At 47.5% G+C, this 26,284-nt stretch overlaps 1 protein-coding gene across 2 annotated transcripts in view; it reads left to right on the plus strand.

Annotated features, from left to right (window-relative positions):
- The window catches only part of RBM6 (RNA binding motif protein 6), a 1,836,548-nt gene that overhangs the window by 186,275 nt on the left and 1,623,989 nt on the right, over positions 1-26,284 (plus strand). For both annotated transcript variants that reach the window (XM_069644148.1, XM_069644149.1), the window contains exons 4-5: positions 7,323-7,511; positions 25,948-26,037. In XM_069644148.1, coding sequence (XP_069500249.1) covers positions 7,323-7,511; positions 25,948-26,037 — 279 coding nt within the window. The remainder of the gene's footprint in view (positions 1-7,322; positions 7,512-25,947; positions 26,038-26,284) is intronic.

Below are 26,284 nucleotides of genomic sequence, written 5' to 3' on the forward strand. Positions count from 1 at the left end.
ACAATTTTCAAGTCAGTTAGGAAAGGGTCTACTGCAAGGTTTAGAACAGCTGAAGTTTACTCTGTAAGACTAACACAATGGGAATTTAAAGCAGGGTTCACGCATTCAGGCTATTAACCAGCCATAAATCACTTGCTGTTACGTAGAAATTGCATTTTATGTAATTCTTCCCACTTAGTGAGTCCCTCAGAACCTTTTGCTGGACTATTGTTTTTTTTCTTCTGACTCCTGAGTGGGAACCTTTTTTCTTTTTGAGACTCTGGGAACCCTTTTTTATTTAACTTTGATGGAGTCTGCTTGCCGCCATCTTTCAATTAATCTGTACTTTACTATTGCAGCACACAGCACCTTCTGTGCTTTGTTGGGAGATCCTCGAGCTTCCCTCTGTTTGGTTTTATTTTCCTGTGCTAAGTTAATGTTACCAGGATAGGGGATAAGTTTTATCCTACCTATGCTTGTCTTTTGTGAGATCAGCCTGCACCACCTTAAGTGGAGGGCTGAGGGGACACATAGTATCCCCTTCATCACTTCTCCTGTATCTTTCTAGTAAGTGGCAAGTCTGAGTGGCTGGTGGCAGTTGATATGTTCTATAGAGTTAAACCTTTTTTAATGCACGCAGGCTGCTGTCACAGCTGCGGTAAAGGACACATGGGTCACCATTGATCCAAAATGGTGGCAGTCTTTTTATTTTTGCCAACTCATGATGGCTTGCACTTGAGTCTTGCTCTGCTAACCTGGGGGAGGGGTGGGGGGAGTCCTGCTCACGTTTGTCTTCAACATGCTCCCATTGGGAAGCTCACACAGCTGGGAGGACACTAAAACTTAGGCTTTTGTCTTCGTCTGTTTGGATCTAGTTCTAACTGGGTGCCTGGTTGTCCCCTTGGGATAGCCACCACCCTAAGTTTGAATGTTGCATGCATGCTGATGGTTTCGGTTCCTGCATAAAAGATGATTCTTGATGCTAAAGCCAGTTGACTACTGGAAGATTGATTCCGAAGAAGGAAGAGAACGTCTGCAGCTACCTCCAGCGACTGCCAAAGGTGACTGAGTGACTGCTGCTATGTGACAGGGGAACATCCCGATCAGACTTGGGCCTAACCAGTCTCTAGACCATCTGCAGTTTGAGCCATCACACAAAGTACAGCGACGTTCCAGGCATGCAAAACCCAAAAACCAGAGTACCCTAGGACTTCTGGCAGTGCTGCGGTTCGTCTCGTCGAGCGTCGTTCCGGCAGCAACCTTGTGTGCATCTTCCTGAGCCTACAGAGACTCAACCATGATCAGGGTCCCCTTCTGAAAAGTTGAACGGAGAGAAGGAAGACTATCTGCTGGTTTACAACCTTTGCTACTACAAAGACTGTCGAGCCTCCTCAACCAAGTGCTGCTCAGGTGGTCTGCTGGGCATCCCTGTGACCAAGTCGGACCGCCTGATCCTGCCAAAAGTTCTTCCTCCTCCTGCCGCCAAGGCTAGAGACCAGAACCACAGCTGCTGTCTTGCCGTGGGGAACTGCCAGTGGCCTCGCTTTTCTTCAACATAGAAGGTAGTGTCTAACTCTTCGGTACCTACCAGGGCAGTTGTGTTGTGTTTTGCTCCTGCTGAGCTTGAGTCACCTTTGGGTGGACGACCAGTCTGTGGCCTCCTGTGCCATGGGACATTCGTCCTAGTGTCTGCAATCCTTCAGGTGGCCCACTTAGTCCCTCTGAAAGCTTTGCATCCAATTGCATTACTTAATAGTTACAAAAATGATTCTTTTGTAATTTGACAGCATCTGCCTGCCTTTGTTATTCCGCTCAAGGTTTACTGGTCCCCATCTGACTTTTTGAGACTCTCATTCCCCAGATAGGGTGGGACTTCTAAAGATGAGGCTTTCCTAGAGTTAACCTACCAGTATTGCAAGTTCAGTAAATGATTCGCTAACCTGAACATTCTCTTGTACTTGCCTGATCATCTAAAGGTGTACGGTTTGTTTTTCTACAGCAAATATCTAGTGTAAATATCTGTGAACTGTTCTTACTTAACTGAATTGTTTTGAATTTAACATTGCGTATTGTATATAATAAGCATTTGTATACGTCAGTGTTTCCTTGACTAGAAGTGTTCTCAAAGGTCTTTGTACTCCACTACAGCTCTTCTCCCTCCAAGACTAAGCCTGGCTGCTCAGCCATTGCTACCAAACCTTTTGGGGTAGTTCGGGCCTAACCTAAAAGTTGGACCCCTGTACACCTACCACAGGTGGACTTAAGTAAAACTCCCTAAAATTAATCTCAATTTTGTACATAAAAACAGCACACCATTTCTTACTCCCCAAGAGTCCAATCACCAGCAAATGGCTAGTGAATATATTGCATCCTGATCTGCGGTATCCAAAAAAGGCACCGAGGCCACAGACCAGATGCTCTTCTCCAGAAAAAGGAAATGCCTGTCTGCAGCGTGAGCTGAGATTGAGGTTGTTTTCTGAGAGACATCCGTTATGTTATGGTGCTGCTCAAATGTAGATGTAGGACATTCTGGTATAGGACTAGAAAAATAGGATTTTCGACTTTGTTGAAAATGGCTGTAGGGCAGAAAGCACCCTTTTTCATGTGGTAGCCCTCTAGTCGTTTATCTTGCTTTTCTGTGTTTTGTACTTTCTCCCGGCTAGACTGAATCCCAAGCTTGACCGTGTTTTTTTGTGGCTTTTGTGGTCTGTCTTAGACTGTGTAACACTTAAGGCATGGGTATCCCAGTCTCTAACTGAATATCCTATGCCAAGTGGCTCGTGTAGTGGTGGCTTTTTCACCTTTGTAAAATGACTCAATTGGGTAGAATCCATTTTACCTGGCTTATTTTTTTTTTACCCCTTCCTCAGTTCTCCAAAATGGAGGTTGTAGTTTGCTTTGAAGACCGGGGGTGAGTGGGTGTAGTAGTGGGCCACATGACCCACTACCTTGTCTTTCTGTGTGGGGAAGTGACCATCTTTGGCCACTGAATGTGTTCCAAGCTTCAGGCCTGTTTGCCTGAAACCAGTTCTGCACGGTATATGCAGGTGCCTATCTTCAGACGCTGTGGATTAGTTCCTGTGAGACACTTCCAAAATGCAGGGTTTTGCTTGAAGTGATGGTCTGCCATTGATTGACGGCACTGCTATTTGAATGATGGTTCATAGGTGATTGGATGCAATCCTTAACTCACTGATTCTCGCAAGGAATAAAAGCATTCACCCATGCCCTCTCCCCTTTTATCTACAGAGGTCATCTCTGAACCTGCACTCTTGAAGTGCTTGTGATCGAAGCACCATAGATCTGTACTAGCATCCTTTGATGTTCTAAAGAGTCAACATCGAAGATTTGCCTCATTAGAAGTTACCCACAGCTGTACTCTTTTCCTTGGATACAGTGCGAGCATTTGGGTCACCACTCCTGACCAAAGGACTAGTCTCCCTGATGCTACTGACTGTCCCTTCATCGCTGTAAACAGAGGTTGCCCCTCTGCTGCCAGGACTATATAGAGACTGAGACTAGCAAATCTGAGCATCCTCACCACAGGACCCCAGGCTCTGGTTTATTTTCCCTTCACCTGGAATATTCCAGAAGCTGTACTGCCTTGTAGTGGATGGTCTGCCTTTGTGCGATTTCTTCAACCTTTCTTAAACACCCGTTCTTACTTTGTTCTCTCCAAGTGGACCCCATTTTCAGAAGACCGATAATGTGCCCAAGGCCAATGGGGGGGAACTCTGCAGCAACTGCTGACTGCGGGGGGGGGGGGCATTCTTGCTCCTGACTCCCTCCCCCACCTGGGAATCTCCAAATCATGAGTAGTTCTTCCCAAGGACTTGGGAATCCATTCTGTATCAATGTGCCATCCCTGCAGTGTGCTGGTCTTGGAACGAGAGAAACAAATACCACTTCAAATGTCCAACTGCATCCTGCAGAGCTGATTATTTTTCAAATGTTTTAATTTCTTTTATTTTGGTCCGAGGGTATTGGATCACTGTTATGAAGAATTCTCATTTCTGTGCAAATTCCCTTCAACCTTGGAGACCCCAGCTCTTTTGCTGGACTTTAGGACTTTTAATTCTTCTAACCTGTAATGAGTGGGCCCTTTTTCTCACTTTCTCATGTGTTTTGACCTGATTTTGATTAAGTGTTTCCTTTTTTTTTGGTGTGTGACAAACTCCATAGGCATCTACTTTTTGTATGGTGACACAGCACCTTCAGTGCAGTGTCAGAGAAATCCTTTAGATTTCTCATAAGGTTTAAATACCTTTACTTGTGTGAACTACTGTTCCCAAGAATAGGAAAGTGAAATTGACTTTACTTTTTCTCTTTGTAGGTCCAGCACACACCATTTATGTGGAGTGCTGGGGGAGGGGGGGTTACTTAGTAGCCCCTTTACGTACCTACTCATGTGAGATTTTTGTTACCCTCACTACATTACATGGCTGGTCACAGTGGTTTAATTGTCCTACCATTCTGCTTTTCTACCGCAGGCTGAATCCTCCGCTGCAGTATAGCACCCATGGGTGACCATTTTGTCAAAATGGCCCGGTCGTCTTTTTTCACCACTTTGTTTGTGAGGTCTTGGTTGGATTTTACTCTGCGTGCCCAACAAAGTTTTGAGCCCTTTGTTAGTCTTGCCTTTGGCTGGCTTTAGTACTGAAACCTGCCTCTGGCGCCAGTGTCTGGAAGGGCAGGAATTGAGGTAGGTTCCCGAAACACTTTTCCTTTTAGGAATGCCTGAATGTGCCCTGTCCCTATTGAGTGACAGCTAGGCTGTGAATGAATGGGAGAAACCTGCTTAAAAGGCAAGGGTTTTGTGACTGAAGATGGGGAAGAATCCAACAAAGAAACCATGAATAAAGCTGGCTGCATCCTCCTAGACATTTGAATTGGCCGATGAAGCCCTGCAGCTGTGATAAAAACTCCTTTATCTAATCGCCAAGAGAAGCTCCGGAAGGGATGACTTCTTCCCTTGGGTTAGTCAGAGCAACTAACCCGAGACGAACTTCACTGGACCATCTTCCCCGACTGGCTGTACTTCTTGACTGCTGCAAGGAGCTGAGTGCCAGGGGTCGAGAAAACCGTAGTGGAGTGCAACGTCTGTGATCCCGCTAAAAGCTCCAGGAATCTCCCCAGCACCCTCCAGAAGTAGGACGACTAGAGCTAGAGTCCTTCACCAGAGTGAAGTACTTGAGGAGTGAAGGAAGCCCAACCGGTAAGATCCACGGTGGTGCTGTTTGCTGACTGCTGAAACCGCAAAGTGCAGCTGATCTGTAAAGAGCCCGAGCTGTCTCTGACCTCTGAAGCTCTGCACGAGTCCTCCAGAAGTCCTCCCTTTTGTCCCCAAGACTGAGGCCCAGGAGCTGCATCACGGCAAACAGACAGAAGCCAGTTCGACCACCCTTCTTCTAAACAAAGGTACTGTTCTCACTTGAGGTATTTACTTACATCATTGTTTGTAGCTTTGCTCCTCTCAGTTGACTTGCAGCAGCTGATGTGCTAGAGTTGATTTCAGCCATTCCCTTCACAAGTGTAACAGCTTGTGACCCTACAGTGATTTTCTTCAACAAAGTCTCACTTTGAAAGACTTTGCTATCTAAGAAGTGCCTAAGCTCCATAGACTGTGCTCCAATTGACTTTGGCTGTCCTGGCTCCCTGCAGACTCTTCTAGTCGATTGGACTTTGATACTTACTGTCCCTCATAGGTGATAACTTGGTTTTGAAATATTAATGCTGGGAAAGAGTTTTTATCTAAACTTCATTGGAAGATTTAAGTGCTCACATGCTCAGAACCTGTTAAATCTTTTTCCTTCCCTTAAAATTTCTACAAACCTCAATCTACCAAGTGTACTAGTAATATATAAATGCCATTTACTGTCCTAGTTAGTGGAGTCACCTCTAGGTGTAGGAAGTGTAAGAAGCATCTCTGAAGAGTATCTACTAGCTTTGGATTCTAGAAAAGTATTTTAAAGTGCATTTGATTGATGTATATATTGCCCTTTTTAAATAATACTTATTTAAAAACAATTTTTACATAATTATTTATAACAAAAACCTTGGGTAGAAGTGTTGCTTAGCTACTTGTATTTGCGGATTCCATTGCTACAGCTCACATTTACCACTCTTGAGCTAAGCCTGGCCGCTCAAGTCACACTACCAACTTGTGTAGTACAGCCCTATACCAAAAGGTGAGTTACCGAATACCAAGAGGATAATGTTTGTGTAGTCTCCCACAGGGTTACTACATCAATTATTGCTAAACGGTCACCTCATTTGCGCTCTGCTGCTTCTGGTGGGTATCTTGACTCGAGGGCTTCCCTCAAACGTTTAGCAAAAGCTGCTACTTGTGGCCCTTTCTCACAAAGGTAACTGTCACCAATGACGGCCCGTTTACGCTACTGGTCTCCTTTTCTTGAACTTGCCATCCTAGAAAGAAACGTTTTACGTACTCATCTCAGGTGTCCCTTTTTCATAGACTCTTTATTGACTTTAAACAATTCTTAACCTAAAATTGTCACGAGCTATACAGTGGCTACTTCTCGTTTATATGCTTTTACTTATCTGTAAGTATGCTTTCTCATTGCATTTTTTAAATCTAAAGGTAGTATTTTTATACATAGTATATGGACCCTACAGTATTAATAAATTATATATACCTGTGAACCTTCCAACTCTTGAGAGTTGGGACTTTACTGATTTGTCACAACCACCACTAAGGGATTGAGGTATTCGCTAGTAGTACCAGAGTCAGGAAGATCTACTTGAGGAAAGTCTCAGCAATGACCCCACAAGACTTGGCAAACAGTCTAGTGCACCAGTTGGATGATCTAGACTTTTTTCAATACAGGTAGGTTCTTCTAGTATGGTATGCAATGTTCAGTAGAAATTGACCTCTGGAAATAAGATATGTAAAAGGTACATAAGTGTCATAGCTAAACCTATCCTGTATAGCTGCCATCCTTTTTGTATCGTCACAATTAGTATTGGACTACTCATGTTATACTGGAGTTGGTGTGTACATTTGCAAGAATATTTTCCCTTTCCTTTTTATCCCAGTCCCTTTCATGCTTCATCCTAACCCATTAAGTTCCTTAAAGCCTCACACAATTTGTGCTACTGTTAACCACTGTCCCCACACTTATACTGCTTGAGCTGTATACATTAACATCCTATTTTATACAGAAGTACTTTTCCTGAAACACGGGTTCTGTGGTAAACCGGCAATGGCATTGTATTTTTTTTGTCCACCCTATCTTGCCTTGTTTAAATCTATCTGTTAAACATTATGTGCACTTTCGATATGTAGTTTAACCATGTAAATTAACCAATTATGGGTTACACAGATGGGTAAATCCGGGCGAAGCGCTGCAAAATCGATCAAGATTAGTCAGGCAACTGCACCTCATGCAAGATCTGATAAGGATGAACATGGAGCAAGAAATTCAGAAGAAGATTTTGATGGGTTTGTCCAACGTATTTCCTCAGCAGTATCGGCAGCATTGGATCCGAAAAATGCGAAAGTCGCAGATGTGGTGAGCACTCTAACATTGAGATGGAAAGTAGAAAGCCCCCATAGTCTGGCAGAGGCAAACATCATTCCAGGGTATCCTTTTTTGCCCACCAGTCTAATAACTTTCCCATAATATGATGGCATTTGGTTATTGAATGGTTCCTAATGCGCAAAGTTTTTCTTGCTTGGTTGTCTTGTGCAGATACTTTTTGACTCATAAAACCAATTCTGATGTTTGTTAATCTGCTTAGAATCACATGCTGTGCATATGGTCTGACATCCAGTGGTAACCACAGAGTATTGCATCTTGCCTTTCGAGAATCGAATGGGGATGTCGACATGGGTGTGCCTGTAACACTATCCCTACATGACGTGTAGTGTACCCAAGATCCCTCAGGCGTTGAGGTCCCATTGCTTATTGCTACTTTGGCCGAATAGTTATATAAAATATTTGGATCACCCTATCTATCCCTTATTTCGAAGGCTGTTCGAGACTTCTGCCGAAGACCTTCAGAACTCGACGGACAGTGATTAGTTGGCGCTGCCGACCACGTGGCCGGGCCTTCTGCCGGCCTATACAGTAGGGAGAGTGGGGTTGGGGTGGACATTTCTATACAAACTGAGAATGACTTTTCCTTTCCTTCCTCTTTCCCTTTTGGTCTTAGTCACTCTACCCATCCTCAGCTATGGAGAGGACTCCATTTAGGTTTTGCCCTATTTGTAAGCGCAAATTCCATTGGGAAAGATAAGCAGCCGGTGTAACTGGTGCTTGCCCCTCAATCACAAGGATGGATGCTCGGCTTGTAAGGTCCTCCGTCCTAAGACATTAAAGGAGCGTAAAATCAAACGGTGGGTGGCCTACAGTATGTCGAAGGCCAAATTTTCTCCTGCTGCTGCAGCCACCGAATGTGATGGCAAGAGTGACGATCAGACCTCCGAACCAGAGTTTGTTGACCTTTCGACGGAACGCTCACTTTCTGCATAGTCTGGCCCTGCTAGGCACGGCTTAGGCACTGCTATGGGGAAGTCGCACCCCGGCGACAAAGACGAACATGTACACAGCACAAAACACACAACCCCAAGTCAATCTTTGGCCAGGTCGAAGAAGACTTCAGTGCCAACAGGTACACCAGAAGTTCTGGTGGCACATTAACCGTCTGGGATCGGCAGCCCTCCCCGCAGCCGCATATGCGCCTAGCGACCGGGCCATCGAAAACAGAAGGTGCTACCCCTAATGTACCAGGTACCGTTGAGATGCTTCACAAGGAGGCGTCCGGCGACGATAGGATTCCGGTTCGGCCAAAGACGGCACTGCTGAAAAAGGCTGCTGTCGAAGACAAGGCCCCGGCTCCGCCGAAAAGGACTCCCTCGCAATCCCAAGCTGAAGCTACGCGCCTCCCCACTGCGGAGGACGTCACCAACAGCTTAGCTAGGATTGTTTCCGCCGATTCTCAGAAACTGCAGTCCAGGGATGGTCCGAGGCCTATGGAAAAGGCCAACGATCCACTGAGGCCCAAGGATGGCCTAAGGGGGGGTGGGGAGGGTACCAGAACCCACCCAGAAGTCTAAAGAGAGGCACAGACATCACACCTCTGTCGGTCCCTCAGGAGGAGTTCTGAGGGCGAAGGGCTGTCTTCGACGTTGAGACAAAAACCTCTGCGTTTTACGACAGATGAACGTATTCAGGACCCTTTTCCACCTCTAGACCATTACACACATTCGGTTTGGACTAGAGAGAAATTTGAGAACTGCATGGAAAGGCTGCACAGGTTTGTTTCCCGGTTGAGAACAACCCACACCAAGGAGGCCACGGGATGAGAGCCCCGAAGACCCCAAAAGCAACATTTCCAAGGCTTTTTGACCCCTCTTTGGAAGAGGATATATAAAACTACGACCTAACTGAAGAATGAGGATTTCATCAATCCTGAGGACAAGGATGATTCCCCCCCCTCTCCCCCTTCCCAGAGGGCTGGGAGGAGAACCCAGATGTGGGTGACCCTCAACCATGGCAGTCTCCAGATCCTCCAGATCCTAATGCCCTGGCTCTGGATTCTCCCCAGTCCACCCCACTAGGCAACATACCTCACCAGTGGATGATCAATTGATTCTCAACGTAATGTTGCATAAAGCAGCGGATCACTTTAAGATTGCTACAGATGAAGCTGTACCCGAAGCAGACTTCGTGGACGACCTCCTCGGAGAAGCCACCGGCTAGCAAGGCTATTCACCTCAAGTCAATTAAAAGTCTGGCGCCCTCCTTAACACCTGCTCTCACAAGAGGTGTCAACCCACGAATAGAAAAACTTTCATTCGAAGGGATTGTGTCCTCCGACGTATTCTGCATCTTGGATATCTCCTTCCAGCTCTGCTGGCCTCGGAAAATGTTTTCACTCTAGAGGGTGACGTCACTCGACAGCCGCCGTATCGACGCCGACGTCATCCTGGCTATAAAGGCCGCGCGCAGCGCCCGTTGCTCAGTTCCGTTTTTCCGCGCATACTCAGTGCCTCGGAATACCGTTGCTCAGTTTTGTCAGGTTAAACCTATTTACCTAGAGTTATTCAATCCGTACTCTATGGCTTCTTCGTCGGAACCGACAACTCCTCGATCCGGCTTCAAAAATGCCGAGATTGTGGGAAAAAGATGTCGCTGACTGACCCTCAGAGTTTGTCTGTGGTGTTTGGGAGCTGAACACCATTGTTCGGAGTGCGAGGACTGTATGTCCATGACAGCTAAGGGCCTGAAGGAGCGTATGGGGAAGCTGGAGAAAGGTAAGGCTTTAAAAGCTGCTTCTTCTTCGTCGACGAAGTCGAGACATTCGTCTCCTCGTCACCATTCGCGCTCCAGATCTCGGAGTGGGTCTCATCACTCCTCGAGATCGAAGCACTCGAAGAGGAGACGTCGAAGAGCCCCTTCTCAGTCTTCCTCTTCCTCTGTTTCGCCAAAGAGAATCCCATGCCCCACGAAACATAGTTCCCGGGCTGAATGGGAGGAATTCCACAAAAATATGATCGTCTTCGAGAAAGCGGCCTCGACCCCCTCGAAGACTGCCGAGAGCGATGCTCTGGTCGAAAGACCCGAAGGTCAAAAACGCCGCGAGTCGCAGTACCCGGTGAAGGAAGCCTCTCGAGCGCGTCACGAACCCTCGAGCAGGACTATGACCTCCAAACCGTCCTCGAAGGTTCCGTCGAGGTCGATGTCTTCGACGCCGTTGTCGAAGGGACCTTCGACACACGAGTCTGTCGACTCGACGCCAGCTTCGACACCGGTGTCGACGCCAAGAAAAGTCACGGTTACCACACACCCAGTGTCTATCCCCAGGTCCTCGACTTCGATGGCTTAGAGATTGTCGAGTAGAATCCCAATTCTGTCGAGGTCTTCGAGGCCTCCGCCTTTGTTTTCGACGCCACGCTCGAAGCCTTCGGCGTCTACGACATCGTTTTCGAGGCCGATTATGACAAGTTCGGCACCCTCTGCTTTGGAAATGGGGTTTACACCCATTATGAGTTCAGAACAATTGAGAACTATGTCCTCAATATCGGAAGAGGGTGAATTGTCTGAACACGAAGACACATTTGAGTTGCAGGGACTTGTAACGCCAATTAGAGAGGAATTTTCCTCTGAAGAACGCATGTTAAAGGAGCTTCATGATTCCTTACAGGAGGCAAATGGGTTAGACACCTCCCCTGAGGTGGAGTTTGCTAGGCCAGACCCGGGGGAGCATGCTGAAACCCCCTATAGAGCCTTAATGGCCAGGATCACAGTTTATGGGGTGGTCTGCACCTTCACAATCTTTCCAACAAGATGACCTCACGGATATTCTTGACAAAGGCCCACTGGAGGATCCTGTGGTGCCTTTTCATAAAGCTCTTTAGAGGAAGATCATGACAAACTGGGAAACACCAGATGTCGTACCAGCAGTAAATAAAAAACTGTCTACAAAGTACAGGGTATCCTCTACAGACCCGGAGTTTTTGTCTAAACACCCATCCCCGGAAAGTCTGGTGGTACAGGCAGCATCCTCTACCGATGTCAAGACGGTTTATCCTACCGTCCCACAGGACAGGGACGATAAAAAATATGATGCTATGGCAAAAAGTCTTTTCGGCATGTAGCATGGCGTTAAAATCTGTTAATGCTACTTGCACCCTTGCTCGATTCATCCATACACTTTGGGAGTGTGATTCTACAGCGGCTGACTGCATCTCGAAGGGAGAAGAAAGGGATGCGTTACTGAATATTATACAGGACGGTAAAGACGCTATGTGCGAATCCCTCCAGACGGGCATTGATTCGGCTGACAGTATCAGCAGAGCAATGGCGGCAAGTACAACAACCAGGAGATTCGCTTGGTTGAGAGTCTGGTTTTGCCCCAGATGTGCAAGCCAGGCTCTTGAACATGCCATTCGATGGCTCTTCTTTGTTCGGGAAAAAGGCGGATGACAGTTTAGAGAAACTGCAAACTTCAAAAGCGGCAGCAAAATCCCTAGGAGCTGCAATCCGTCACACCTTTTCGTCCCACAGGAACCTCTGCGAGGGGCAAGTCCTTTCGCTTCTACTCCGCAATCGGAAGAGGTAGAGGTCGACCGGCTCAAAGGGGACAAAGAACTACCAGAGGTGGACGAGGTAGATATTCAAAAGCCGCAGCAACACCAGGTGCCTCTTTACCATCGGCATCTCCATCAGCCGCCCCAAAACCACTCTGAGGACTTCCCTCACAGGACACCTGTAGGAGGCAGGTTGACTCAACATCTGGCGGTATGGCAGGCTATCACGTCAGATGCTTGGGCATTGAAAACAGTTGCCCAAGGTTACTGCCTACCTTTCCTACGTATACCTCAGTCATCCACCGGGGATCAGCTCTCAGAAAGCTCCAGATCCGCTCCTCTTGCAGGAAATTTTAGACCTGCTAGAGAGGTGCCATAGAACCGGTACCTGTAGCGGAGAGGAACAAGGGCTGGTACTCCCCTTACTTTCTCATTCCAAAGAAAGACGGAGGACTGAGACCCATCTTGGACTTGTGCGAATTGAACAAATTCCTCAGGAAAGACAAATTCAAGATGGTCACTCTTTCTCAGATCCTCCAGGCCCTTCAGTTCCAGGACTGGTTGGTATCTCTGGACCTTCAGGACGCTTATTTCCATGTGCCTATCCATCTCAAACACAGGAAATACCTGAGGTTCGCAATTGGCAACTCTCACTATCCATTTCGAGTGCTGCCATTTGGGCTGACCTCCGCCCCGAGGGTCTTCACCAGGTTAATGTCGGTAGTGGCGGCAAGTCTAAGGAGGGAAGGTATTCACGTCTACCCCTACCTGGACGATTGGTTGATCAGGGCTGTTTCTTCGGAACAAGCTCAGATCCAGCTAAATCACGTGCGCCACTCCCTTCAGACTTGGCTTCTCCCTCAATTTAAAGAATTCACAAATGATACCATCACAGAGACTCCAGTTCATAGGAGCGATCCTGGACACTTCCATGGGGAAAAGCCTCGCCATCGGAGGTGAGGGCTCAAGATATTCTACAAATGGTTACCAAGTTCCAACATGCCCAACATCTCCCAGCCTTCGACTTTTTGAGGTTGCTAGGCCTCATGGCATCCTGCATTTTCCTAGTGCCAGAGGCTCACCTGAGAATGAGATCCCTCCAGTGGGCACTGAGGACTCAGTGGTCACAATTCTCAGGGAGAATGACAGATCTTCAGGTTCCCGGCAGGGTGGCTCGAGACCTTCAGTGGTGGGCCTGTCAGGAGAACATTCTGAAAGGAGAACAGTTTTGGCAACCCTGGCCGGAGATAACCGTAGTCACGGATGCCTCACTCACGGGGTGGGGAGCCCACGCCAACGACTTGACCATCAGCGGTCGTTGGTCTCCATCGGAGTCCAGACTACATATCAACCTGTTAGAGCTGAGAGCCATCAGACTTGCGCTGAAGGCGTTCCTGGCAGCTGTACAAGGGGAAAAACGTCCTGATAATGACGGACAACACGGTGGCCATGCATTACCTCAACAAAAGAGGAGGCGTAGGATCACTACCCCTGTGCAGAGAGGCGATGCAGCTCTGGGTTTGGGCAATCCAAGAAGGAATCTCTCTATCGGCAGTTCACCTAGCCGGAGAGAGAAGAACTTGACAGCAGACGCTCTGAGCAGGCAGAGCAGTCTCCCACGAGTGGGAGCTAGCTCAGGAAGTCCTTCAAGAGATCTTCGCCCTTTGGGGAACCCCTCAGGTAGATCTGTTCGCCACCAGCCTCAACAGGAAATGCGATCTGTTCTGCTCAAGGGAATTTCCCCCGAGAGGAGCTCTCGGAGACGCATTCATAGTGGACTGGGAGTTTCCGCTTCTGTACGCGTCCCCACCGGTCTGTCATTCCTCAAATGATCAGGAGGTTGAGAAGATTCCGGAGAACCATGATCCTAATTGCCCCGGATTGGGCCAGGAGAACGTGGTACCCGGACCTTCTAGACTTGTCCATCTGCCCTCCAATTCGACTTCCACTCAAAGAGAACCTACTCTCACAGAAGGGAGGTCAGGTTCTCCATCCAGACATCAAAACCCTCAACCTTCACGCTTGGCTTCTGAAAGGCTGAGGTACAAGGATTGGGACCTCCCTGATGATGTTATGGAGGTGTTGCTTTCGGCAAGGAGGCCAGCAACAAAGTCTTTATACCGCTGCCGTTGGAACAGATTTTGCAGATGGTGCAGAGAACAGAATATCGACCCTTTTTCATGTGGTACACCAATGGTTTTGTCCTTCCTACTATATTTGGCAAATTCAGGCCTTCAAGTTGGCACCATTAAGGGCTATCTCGCAGCGCTATCCATCTTTAAGCGCACTGCGGAAGAACAATCCTATTTCAAGTTACCCTTGGTAATACAATTTCTTAAGGGGTTAACCAATGTTTATCCCCCAAGACCATTCCAAGTTCCCCTATGGGATTTAAACTTAGTACTAACTTTCCTGATGGGTACACCTTTCGAACCTCTCCATTCTTGTTCGTTAAGATTCCTTACCCTTAAAACTGTTTTATTAATAGCACTTACATCTGCTAGAAGGGTGAGCGAATTACAAGCTCTTTCTTGTAAACCCCCTCACACTATCTTTCACAAAGACAAAGTTGTCCTGCAAGTGAAGCCTAATTTCCTCCCAAAGGTGGTTTCTGAATTCCATATCACTCAGAAGATTACCCTACCATCTTTCTATCCTACTCACCTGGGGAAAGAGGAAGAGAGGTTACACAGGCTAGACCCTAGAAGGGCTTTAAGTTTTTACATCAGTAGACTAGCCAGGATAAGACAGGCAGACCAGCTGTTTGTAGGTTACACAGGTCACAAGCTGAGGTTACCAATAACTAAGCAGACTATTTCCAGATGGATCATTCTAGCCATTCTGGAATGTTATAAATTGGCAGGAAAAGAGCCCCCTCAAAACCTTAGGGCTCATTCGACCAGAGGTATTGCAGCTTCATCGGCCCTCAAAAGAGGTGTGCCGGTTAAAGGCATCTGTGCGGCTGCTACATGGTCGTCTGTCCATACCTTTACACGATTTTACAATTTGGATTCCTCCTCCAGTCAAGAGACTAGGTTTGGAAGGGCTGTACTGCATTCTATTCATCAATAGAAGACAGCATGAAGTCAGTACTCCCTCCTCCAATAATAGAATACTGCTATGGGAGCATATCTAAGATGAGGAATACGTCGGAGGACACAATCCCTTCGAAGAACAAGTTACTCCTTACCTTGTAACGTTCTTTCGACGGGATGTTCCTCTGACGTATTCCTCATCGACCCTCCCATCCATCCCCGCAGTTCTACTTCCCTTGTTGTTGCAGCTTGCGCTCCTTCAGGGTGATTAGTTTAGTCCAGAAAGCATTATTGTGGGCTACAAAACAGAACTGAGCAACGGGCGCTGCGCGCGGCCTTTATAGCCAGGATGACGTCGGCGTCGATGCGGCGGCTGTCGAGGGACATCGACTCGAAGGACGTCGACGCGCTGCGCCCTCTAGAGAAATTTTTCCGAGGCCAGCAGAGCTGGAAGGAGATATCTAAGGTGATGAATACGTCGGAGGAACATCCCGTCGAAAGAACGTTACAAGGTAAGAAGTAACTTGTTCTTCTCCCTCAGACCCTTTGTATATTAGAGGTCCCTCCACTCCAGACTCTCTGGTGACTACTAGACGAAAGAGGGCAGGGGTCCCTTTGTCAACCTGCGAGGCACCCCCTGATGAGGGAGGTAAACGACTCTATCTTTGGGAAGAGGATCACGGTCGCAGCAGTGTTCAACACGTATTGCCAACACAACCTTGTTGGCCAGTTATGCCGATGCCCAGTGGGCCCTTACTACAGGAAGGCATACAGGAGGTTCCCGAACCTCTACGTACTAGTCTCCTTACCTATCCGGTCCCAGCGCCGGATCTCCTGCAGGAGCAGACGATTAGCCCACCTAGACCCTCAAACCAGTACATCCAACAATCAGTTGAACAATTATTGAATTGACCAGAATGGGGGTAAAGGGGAATTGGAGAACAAAACAAACTATCAGGAAACACTGGAGTCCTCTACTGCTCAGAACCTTGGAGCCCTGGTTACCTGCAAAGGATAAAGCATACAACAAATTAATAAATCCTCAATTTATAACTCACTATCAATTCTATTATGAACTTTCCCAGGATCCCTTGTTACCTGATAGTCTCAGTAGTTTTACTTAGACTCTTGGAGGAGTTTTATCTTGATTATTTAACTTGCTTTTCTCAGTTGAATGTTTAAGACTTCAAACTCAGAGTTAAATATTAGAATAACTCTGTTTATTCAGTAAATTAACTTTTCACTTGCAAAGAATGTCTTTGTATGCTTTTGGAGCTCAATCAATAGAAATTTCAGTTAGATTATATTCTGTCTTAACTTGCAGAGTTCACTTGTATTTCTATGGACTTGATAGATAGCTCATCTGTAGAAATATTGTACTCAACAAACCAGCATCAACTTTAAAATCACAGCTGAAGCAACGTGGAACAGACGCGCACGCTACCTGAAGAAACAATCCAGCACTGACTATGTAAAACGGATGAGCGCCTCCTTCTCATGAAGAGATTGCGCACTACCACAGGATCGCGCAACGCACAACAAAAATAAAAGCGGTCTTCTGCGCCACCTTCTATGGGGAGACCGCGCACTGCCACTGGTTCACGATCGTTAGCAATTTGGAACCGCACGCAGCTTTGGATCAAAACCGCGCACCAAAATGACCAACTTCAAACAAATCTCCTCAGAAATGACGTAACTAAAACGTATTACGCATATTGAACTTCCTGGGCACGCCGCCTCACGCTACAAGGTCCTTTGCTTTAATTCATTCAACGCGCGACGCTCCACAAATGCCTCTTGATTACACAGCTGACTTTCTACAGACGCGCGCAAGCTGATGCTTTTATATTTCAAAACCTGCGTGCACGTTCAGTAAACAAACATTCAATTCTGCATTGCAGTTACTTTTCTTTCCATAAATTATTTACATTATTATTATTTACATTAGTAGCACAACATATATCTTTGGCTTTTCTTCAATAAATAACTTGAAATCATTTGACTTTCAACTTCTTTTTCTGAAGAAATAAATCCTGATCTTAAGTTTTCTTTAGTTTCTCTCTTTATAATTATTGGAGCTCTGATGCGCTGTGACCATCCATGAACTGATCCAGAATGAAAGGCAGTTTAGAACCTTTCCTTAGGTTCCAAACTGAATCACAGTAGCCAATGACCAATCATTGCTGAACGGGAAGCACTCCATCTTGAGCTGGGACAATATTTGCTGGCTGATATAAATGTTACATTAAGGAAATGTCTTTTCAATGCATCTGACCTTTTCTAATTAGTAATGCCTAAACTAAAGTCTTCTATTTCTCAGGGACCTGACATTGCCGCTTTCACTGAGGGCAGACAAGTGAACCAAAGCATACTTAAGAACACTTTGGATTCTGCCGAAGCGGCTGGTCGTTCCCTGGCTCAGCGCACACTCCTGAAGAGACATGCGTGGAACTCTGGATTCAAGCCAGAGACGCAAGCGTCACTGATAAACCTGTGGAAGATTCCAACCTGTTTGGGAAGCTGGCCGATGAGGCCCTCAAGACTGCAAAAAAGAGCATGAAAGCACTGGATCAAATTACACAAAGACCCTCTACAAGGCTAGGATCTGGGTCCAAACAGCTTTTTCGTGGCCAACGCTTCTTCAAAAATAATATTCCTCTGGAAACTGTTGGAACTCTCCACAGGGAAATAACCGATACACCAACCCGTATCTCCAAAGGGGTCGGTGTCGTGGCAAAGGAAGGGGCCTGGTCTCTACCCCTAGAGGCTCCCTGGCCTCAGGTTTGAAATGACCAGAGGATTCGGGTCCTCTCCTATGCCTCCCTGGTTGGGGGGAGGCCAACATCGTTCCTTCAGGCATGGGAGGGGATAACTACAGACCAGTGGGTGCTAAAGACAGTGGCCCACGGGTACTGTGTAGAGTTCAACCGGTCCCCAACATTCAGACCCCCAGGAGCAAGACGACTGACACTAGACCATATTCGCATACTACTTCAGGAAGTCCAGACACTACAAGAGAAAGGAGCCATAAAAATCGTACTTCTGTCGCAGGCAAAAGAAGGTATTTATTCAGTGTACTTCCTTGTACCCAAAAAGGATCTAACCATGCACCCTGGTTTAGATCTGCGCCCAGCGAACAAATTTGTAAAGCCACAAAAGTTCTGCATGGTCACTCTGCAGGAAGTAATTCCACTGCTATCACAGGGGATTACATGGCAAAACTGGACATGAAAGATGCATACTTTCATATCATATTTCAATGTTGCCAGCGCACAGAAAATATCTCAGATTTATGACACCAGCATTATCAGTTCATGGTACTACTCTTCGGCATAGCATCTGCACCAAGGGTATTTACAAAGGTACTAGCGGTGGCAGCAGCACATCTGCGCAGGCAATCCATCCCGGTCTATCCTTATCTTGACGACTGGCTCATAACGGGGGGACTCTTACGAAACATGTCTGTCAAATTCCCAAAAGACAATAGATCTTTTATTCAGTCTGGGATTCTCTATCAACGAGAAGTCCAGCCTAGACCCCAGTCAGGTCAAACAGTTCCTAGGTGCTATAATTCGAACAAAGGACAGCCTCGTCTTCCCCTCCAACGAGAGGGTTCAAAACCTGTTGGTTCAAATCTCTCAAACAATCGAGAGGTGACCGTAGGCAAGGCTATGCGACTGTTGGGAATGATGGCGTCCTGTATCTGCTTGGTTCTTCACACGTGCCTGCGCATGCGCCCAATGCAAGAGTGGCTTAACAGCCAGTGGTGTCAGGCCAGCGGACAGTGGGACCATCTAGTTGTTGTCATACCGGCCCTCGTTTTCTCGCTGCAGTGGTTGTCTAGGGAGAACCTCTTGAAGGGGAAATCCTTCACCACCCCCGCAGTGGAAGCCACTCTAACCACAGACGCGTCTCTTACAGAGTGGGGAGCTCACCTGCTTCAACAAACAGCGCACAAAGTTTGGTCGTCAGACATAGCATCCAGCCACATAAACCTGTTGGAACTGTTGGCGGTGTTCAAAGCACTAAAGCTTTCCAGACACAACTGCAGGGGAAGACTATCCTAATCCTTAGACAGAACCATGGCCATGTACTATCTGAACAATCAAGGGGGCACTCCAAACACATGTTCCTGTTATCACATGTTCCAGGGGAACTCAATCTTCTGGCAGACTTACTCAGCAGAGACTTTCCGTTGCCCATGGAGTATGAATGGCGATTACACGGACTCTGGATAACATGGCCAGGGAAATTTGTTTACGCTTCCCCACGTCCCCTCCAGCTCCCCTTCTCAAGATTGTGCACAAGATGCACCAGGAACCAGTCACGATGATACTGGTGGACCCCCATGCGTGCCCACCAACCCTGGTTCGCTCATCTCCAGTCAAACTGCCTTGCCCGTACAACATGTTGCAAGACGGAGGGGAGAGGATTCACCCATGCCTGCAGACATTGAATTTAGCTGTCTGGCTCCTGAGGTCAGAGTTTGGGCACCTGCAACTCCCTCGGATGTATGGACATTCTCAGGGAGGCAAAAAAACCGAACACCAGCTATTGCTATTCCAGTAAATGGAAATGGTTTCATCTGGTGCAACTCGAAGAACATTAACCCAATTAACTGCTCTCCCACACACATTGTTTTATACCCAACTCATTTACTTGACAGCCTACACTACATCACAACAGAAAGTGTCATGGCGGAAGATAAGTTATTAAAGCTTTCATGGAGGGAGTGCAGAGAATTCACCCTCCCATATCTAACCCGGCTCCCGGATGAGAACTAAACATTGTGTTGACTAGGCTTATGGGTGCTCCTTTCGAGCCCATGCACAAAGCAAGTCTTAAAGACCTCACCTGTAAGACTGCTTTTTTTAATAGCTATTAACCATTAGGGGAGAGTAAGTGAATTACAAGCGCTCTCAATCCTAGATTCCTTTGTAACAGTTCACAAAGATAAGGTGGTTCTGTGCACTCATCCTAGGTTTGCTCCTAAATTCATTTCCAAGATCCATGTGAACCAGTCGATGGAACTATCCACGTTCATTCAAAATCTTTACAGCCTGGGAGAAAGAACCCTGCGCACATTGGATGTATGCAGAGCGGTCATGTTCTACATGGAAAGAACTTCACCACTTGGAAAGATGAATTCGTTTTTCGTTTCAGTGGCGGCAGGAAGAGGAGACGTCTCCAAATCCACGATGGTGGATTGTCAAATGCATCACACTCTGCTACAGTCTTGCTAAGAGAGCTGCCTTTAAGCCTAGAGCACATTCTACTCGAGGCACTGGGGTGCCCATAGCATTCATTGTAAATGTTCCCCTTGAGTCCATTTGTAAAGCGGCAACGTGGAGTTCTGTACACACCTTTACAAAACACTATTGCCTAGACACACATTCTAGGTCTGATTCTCAGGTGGGCCAGGCAGTACTAAGACATCTTTTCACTACTGTTCCTTCTTACAACAACTCAACTCTGGGTACTGCTTGCTAGTCTACACACAGCATGTTTCAAAGCAGATTAACCAACATCAGAAGATATGCATTAATTACTGTAAAAGCATGTCGGATGGTTGTATCTGCTTAGATTCACATGCGCCCACTCTTCCTCCCCGCTCGGATGGAAGGAACAGACTTCTCACCACTTTCTTTTCTGTACTCACTCGCGATAGTCCTAAGGCTCCCTCGAGGCAGAAAAAAAACAAACGGAGGAACCTCGACATGTGAGGGATATTGGGTACACTACATGTCACGTCGGGATAGTGTTACAGGCACACCCATGTCGACGTCTCCTTACGATTCTCGAAAGACAAGATGCAATACTCTGCGGTTCTGACTGGATGTCAGACCATATGAGTTGGCAACTCGACAGAAGCAAACAAAATCAGTCTCAACTGAGAACAAGTGAATCGAAGCAGATGCAATCAGAAATGCTTTTACAGTAAGTAATGCATATCATACTTTTGGTGACAAATCTAATTACCACATTTACCAACTGTGGTGTTCTAAGGCAACAGGCGTTTTCAATAAAACTGATTCCTTCCTGGCATGCCCAATGCCCTTGTATGCATTGGACATTTCTTAGTCACTTGATCATTTTCTGCATTTCAATATTGTGTACTCTATTGAATAAAGTGGGTAAAATTAGGGCTTGCTTGCAATTTCTAACATTCACATGACTTAAAATCAGCCTAATGGATTGCAAACTTGATATTCGCCAATGTATTGAAATGTAGAATCCTGATCACAAATGTTTTTATACCCTAGAACAACCATTTAATTGTGAGGGCTGTTCTTAAGGTTTCAATGCAGTATCATTTCTATTCCACATTCAACCAAAGAACAGACGAGGGAGCCTACAGGAGGAGGATCTCAATTTGAGAAGACGGTGCAAATTGAAGCTGGACCGTTACTCCTACGTCCCGTCCCCTTTCCTCCATACTTATGGGACATCTCTCCGTCCTGTGGGACGGGACCGGAGCACTTTCTAAAAAGCATACACATTTTTTTCAGAAATTTGTCCCTCTTTCCTGTGCGTGGCCTGGCACGTGGCCGTAACTCCGCCCACCTTGGCTCATCCCCCGCGCATCGCCCATCAGTCCATTTCTCCGCACGATCGGGACCGGACGCACTTGCATCCTCAGAAGATTTTCTTCCCTTTTTCCCCTCTCTGGCTCTCGCTAGCGTTCGTTTACTAGTCTGTCTTTTAAACTAGATTTTCCAGACTGTTCATCGTGTCACTGTTGCTTCGCGAGGGCGAATCCCCATCCTCTTTGTTTAGAGTGTTTGGGTCCGGAACACCGTTGGGACTCCTGTTTTTACTGTGACTCCCTTTCGGTCCGGGCACTTCAATGTCGGTTGGAGCGGTGGGAGGAGGTGTTCAGACGGACTCCTCCTTGGCATTTTCAGGCGTCCATCGACGAGAAGAAAAAACGCCCGGTAAATTCTTTACTATTCAGAGTACCCCGGCCGGGGGACACCTTCCCGGGTTCCTCTCGAGCCGGGAGGGACGTTGATCGCTGTGTTACCGGGGTTCGCCCTGAGGTGCCTGTCGGGCCTAATAATTCTATCTGAGTTTTCTCCAAGGTAAGAGGCCTGTGAATACGAGTACGCTCCGAGGCCCCTCCTGTGGGGGCTGTTTGTAGACCCAGTTCTGAGTCGTGGGGTACCGGAGCTTGCTCTGAGGCCGCTCTTTCGGCTTCACTAAAAAATAAAACCGGGGTACGCCCCGAGGTCTTGGCTGAGGTTACCAAACGGATGTTAGAGGCCCGTGCTGATAAGGCTTCTACCGGGCCTAGGGCCCTCGTGCAGAGGCTAAGGATACCAACAGTTCTGAGGGGCCGGGCAAGGCCCTGTTGGTGACAGCGCACCGTTCTCACTCTTGTGGTGACACCAGATCTGTTGAGGGGGCAAAGAAGAAAATGTCTTCTTTTACCGGCAGTGCCGAGGCTCTTCCTTCGAAGGCTCAGTTGGTATGTCGCAGAAACATTCCAGGCATCATAGTACCGGCTCTGCCGAGGTTCCTTAAGTTAAGGCTAAAATTAAGACCCCTGATCCATCGACGGGGACCCCTGCCTCACGTGCCACAGTTCCCCTCAGATGAGGACAAAATGGCGGCCGTTCCCGCCACGACCACGGCAGCCATTTTAGGTACTACCCCTCCGCCCCCTACAACTAGGCCATTGGCCCCTGTTGTAGGGTTCGGTCCTTCGGGTGAACCTAAGGTCCCTTGTGCACATCCTTACCGGGCAATTTATGATTGGAACGCCCGGATGCCTCTCCCGGACAATGTTTAGTTGCCCGCGGCGGCGGCTCCCTTGATTTATGTGGATATGTCGGCGGAGGGGCCGGTGTGGCACCCTTCCCTGTTAAGTCCCTGGATTTGTCCACCTCATGAGGCCTCCTCAGGTTCCGAAACAATCTCCTGAGGACGCCTTTTTCGGTAAATTTCAAGCGCTTATGCGCACCGACCCCATGAGGGAATATTTCAAAGGGCTTTTCAAGGAGATATGTCCACCCGCGCCTCCGGCTCCAACCGTTCCGATGGTGGTTCCGCCGGCGCCTCCCTTGCCCGTGGTGCCTCCCCCTGCGCTTCCGCCTGTGCCACCATTGTCCCCAGTGGACAAGGCAGTGCCTGACACAGCTGAGCAGGATCCTGACCTGTCAGATGACCTTCAAAGCGATCAGGACAACGAGGACCTGCCCCGCTCTACCAGAGCTTTCCATGACCGGGTACTGGACATGATGAGCTTCTTAGATGTTCCGTTGCCCGAAGCACCTGCTCCGCAGGAGGGCATGCTTTCTGGGGCGTTCACCTTGTCTCCTTTGGAGCGTACCGGCCTATTCTTGCAGAAGGACGTTCTGGCCGAGGTCCGAAGCCACACTCGGAACTTTTTGTCAATAAAAAGATTGACGCGAGGTACAGGCTACATTCCTCGGAAGAAGTGGCCTTATCTTGTCCGCCTCCCTCCTCTACAGTGCTGGCTGCGGCCACGTTGCAATCCAGAGTTGCAGCATCCTCCTCCGCGCCTGCGACTCAGGTCTTGGGAAAGGAGGACAAGCTCCTGGACTCCCTAGGGAGGAAAATCTTTGCCAATTCGGCCTTGAAGCTCAGGCAGGCCAATGCAGAATTGATTTTTGGCGGGAGCTAACATTCGGATGTGGAGAGGTCTGTCGGAGTTTGAGGAGCACAATCCGATCGAGAAGCTGGAGGATTTCAGAGGAGGCATTTCCGATGCCAGGGTCTTGGCCCAGGATCTCCTGGAGGCTCCGACTCATCACGTAGACACCTCAGCTTGGGGTCTGATGCCACTTAGTTCTCGAAGGAGGTGCAAGACAAGGTTCTGGACCTTCCTTTTGATGGGAAGGAGCTTTTTCACTCTTCTACTGATGTAGAGCTCACCAAAACCAAAGACAGCACTCAGACGGCAAAATCATTGTCTGTTCTGGTTAAAGCTTCCTTTATAGCTCAAAGGCCGTTGTCGCAAGGTCGACCTTCCTCTGGTTTTAGGGGCTTCTTCGACTGCAAAAATCGCAGAGTGAATACTCCTGCAGGGAATAACCACCGTAGACAACAGCGTACGTGGTATTTCTCCCGCTCCTCAGCCTCCTCAAGTTCAGGCGGTACCGCCACCGATCAACTTGCCAAATGAGGTTTTTCCAGACTCACACGAGACCCCGGTGGGAGGACGGATTGCGTCTCATTGGGAGGCATGGCAGACCATCACAGAAGACTGATGGGTCTTGTCAGTCGCTCGAGCGAGCTTCTGCTTACCTTTACCCCATACCCCACCCCTCAACCCTCCTTTTCAGCTGTCGGACTCACCCTCCCTCAAGGCCGAGGTTCAGAAACTTCTGCTCCTCAGGGCTGTGGAACCCGTTCTCCCTGGGGAGCGAGGGGAGGGCTTCTACTCCCAGCTGTTTACGGTGCCCAAACCCAACCAGGCTGGCCTGTGCACCATCCTAGACCTTTCCCAGTTCAATCTTTCCCTACCCCAAGAGAAATTCAAGATCACGCCCGGCCAAATTCGCTCCTCGTTGCAGGCGGACGATTGGCTCAGCGTGGTGGATCTTTAGGATGCGTACATGCATATCCTGATTTGGAACCCACACAGGAGATACCTCAGTTTCTCTTTGGGAGAGGAGCACTTCCAGTTTCGGGTGCTTCCTTTTGGCCTCAGTTCGGCGCTGCGTGTCTTCATGAAGATGATGTTGGTGATTGCAGCCTATCTTTGTCTCCAGGGTATCCATGTGTATCCCTATTTGGACGACTGGCTCCTACGGAGCCCTTGTCCGTTGGCAGCAGCGGGCAACCTCCAGTCTCTCCTTCAGCTCCTGTTCCATCTTTGGCTGTCGGTGAACTGGCGGAAATCCTCTGACGGTCTCACAGGACCTGACTTTCCTGGGTTTTTGTTGGAACACGATAGACTGCCGAGTGTATCTGACCGGGCACAGAATGGCGGATCTGTTGGCCATGTGTCAGATGGGACGGACACATTTTTGAAAAAAATGTGGATGCTTTTTACAAAGTGCTCCGGTCCCGTCCCACAGGAAGGAGAGATGTCCCATAAGTATGGAGGAAAGGGGACTATGGACTTAGGAGTAAGGTGGTCACTACGGTGAGTAACCTGGTAATTCTGTGCAGTCTTTTCGGTGCAGGTCCCTTTTTTTGGCATGCGTTGTTGGCTGCGGCCAGCATGGCGCAAGGACTTGTGCACTTTCATATGTTTGGGTTAAATATATTGTGAACTGAAGCATGGAAAATGCAGTCCTTTGGTTTACAGTATATTTATTAAAACACTGGATGCTCAGTACATGGTGCTGGCCTGAGTGCATGTTGCGTGCACAAATGGGTTGATGTGTCTCGCAAACATATGTGGGACACAGTACTGAGCGGCTACTGTTTGCTTAGGTATACTGTCCACCAAAGCACTGCATTCTCCTGTGTTTCGTTTGACCATATATTTAAAGGGAATATTTTAAAATGGAGATGGTCATTGCTTTTATGTAGATTTAGAACAGCCAGTTTGAGTAATTGTGTACACCACAAGTATTCAGTATGTGTTTTATGGTGTATGAAATAATATTCTTCTCAACCAGAACATATCTGATCATGCACTTTGTCAGTGGTGTAATCAGGATCTTAACTCTGGCTTCCTAAATATGGACCGTAGGTGAACAATTTCTGCATTCCATTAATCTGCAATTCTTTGTGAGGATGGAAGCATTGGGCTTGAATGTGTCATGGTGAATGTGTCATGGTGCTTATGACCCACTAGAATATTTGCATATTGTGTGCATGAACTTCATTGATTTGTAATGGCTTACTGTCTGTCTTTAGCAAACTGATAACCAACTCTTATTCTGGTCCCCTTTTCTTCAGGACCAAGATTACAGACCTGCCTCTGGGGAAGAGAGTGCTAGCAGGTTTATTCAAATCCAGGGTTTGCCGGCAACTGCTGACAAGGAAGAGGTGAGTTATTGAATTGTGGCCATACCTTAATTGATAAAGATCATGGCTGTTGGCACTATTTTGCTTTACCTTTGCTTGAAATAACTTCGTACTGTAGTTCCTAAATATATAGCTAGAGGTGAACGGCAGCAGATCCACTTAGTATGTTACTTAAAATGATGTGAGCTTTGCACAGTTCAACCATTTCTCCTTTGTCTATGTTCATAAAATCAATTTTGCATTTCTTAAACATTTCCAGCTGGCACAA

This window comes from Ambystoma mexicanum, chromosome 2p (genome assembly GCF_040938575.1).
Source record: "Ambystoma mexicanum isolate Mex_15411 chromosome 2p, UKY_AmexF1_1, whole genome shotgun sequence".
Classification (NCBI taxonomy): Eukaryota; Metazoa; Chordata; class Amphibia; order Caudata; family Ambystomatidae; genus Ambystoma; species Ambystoma mexicanum.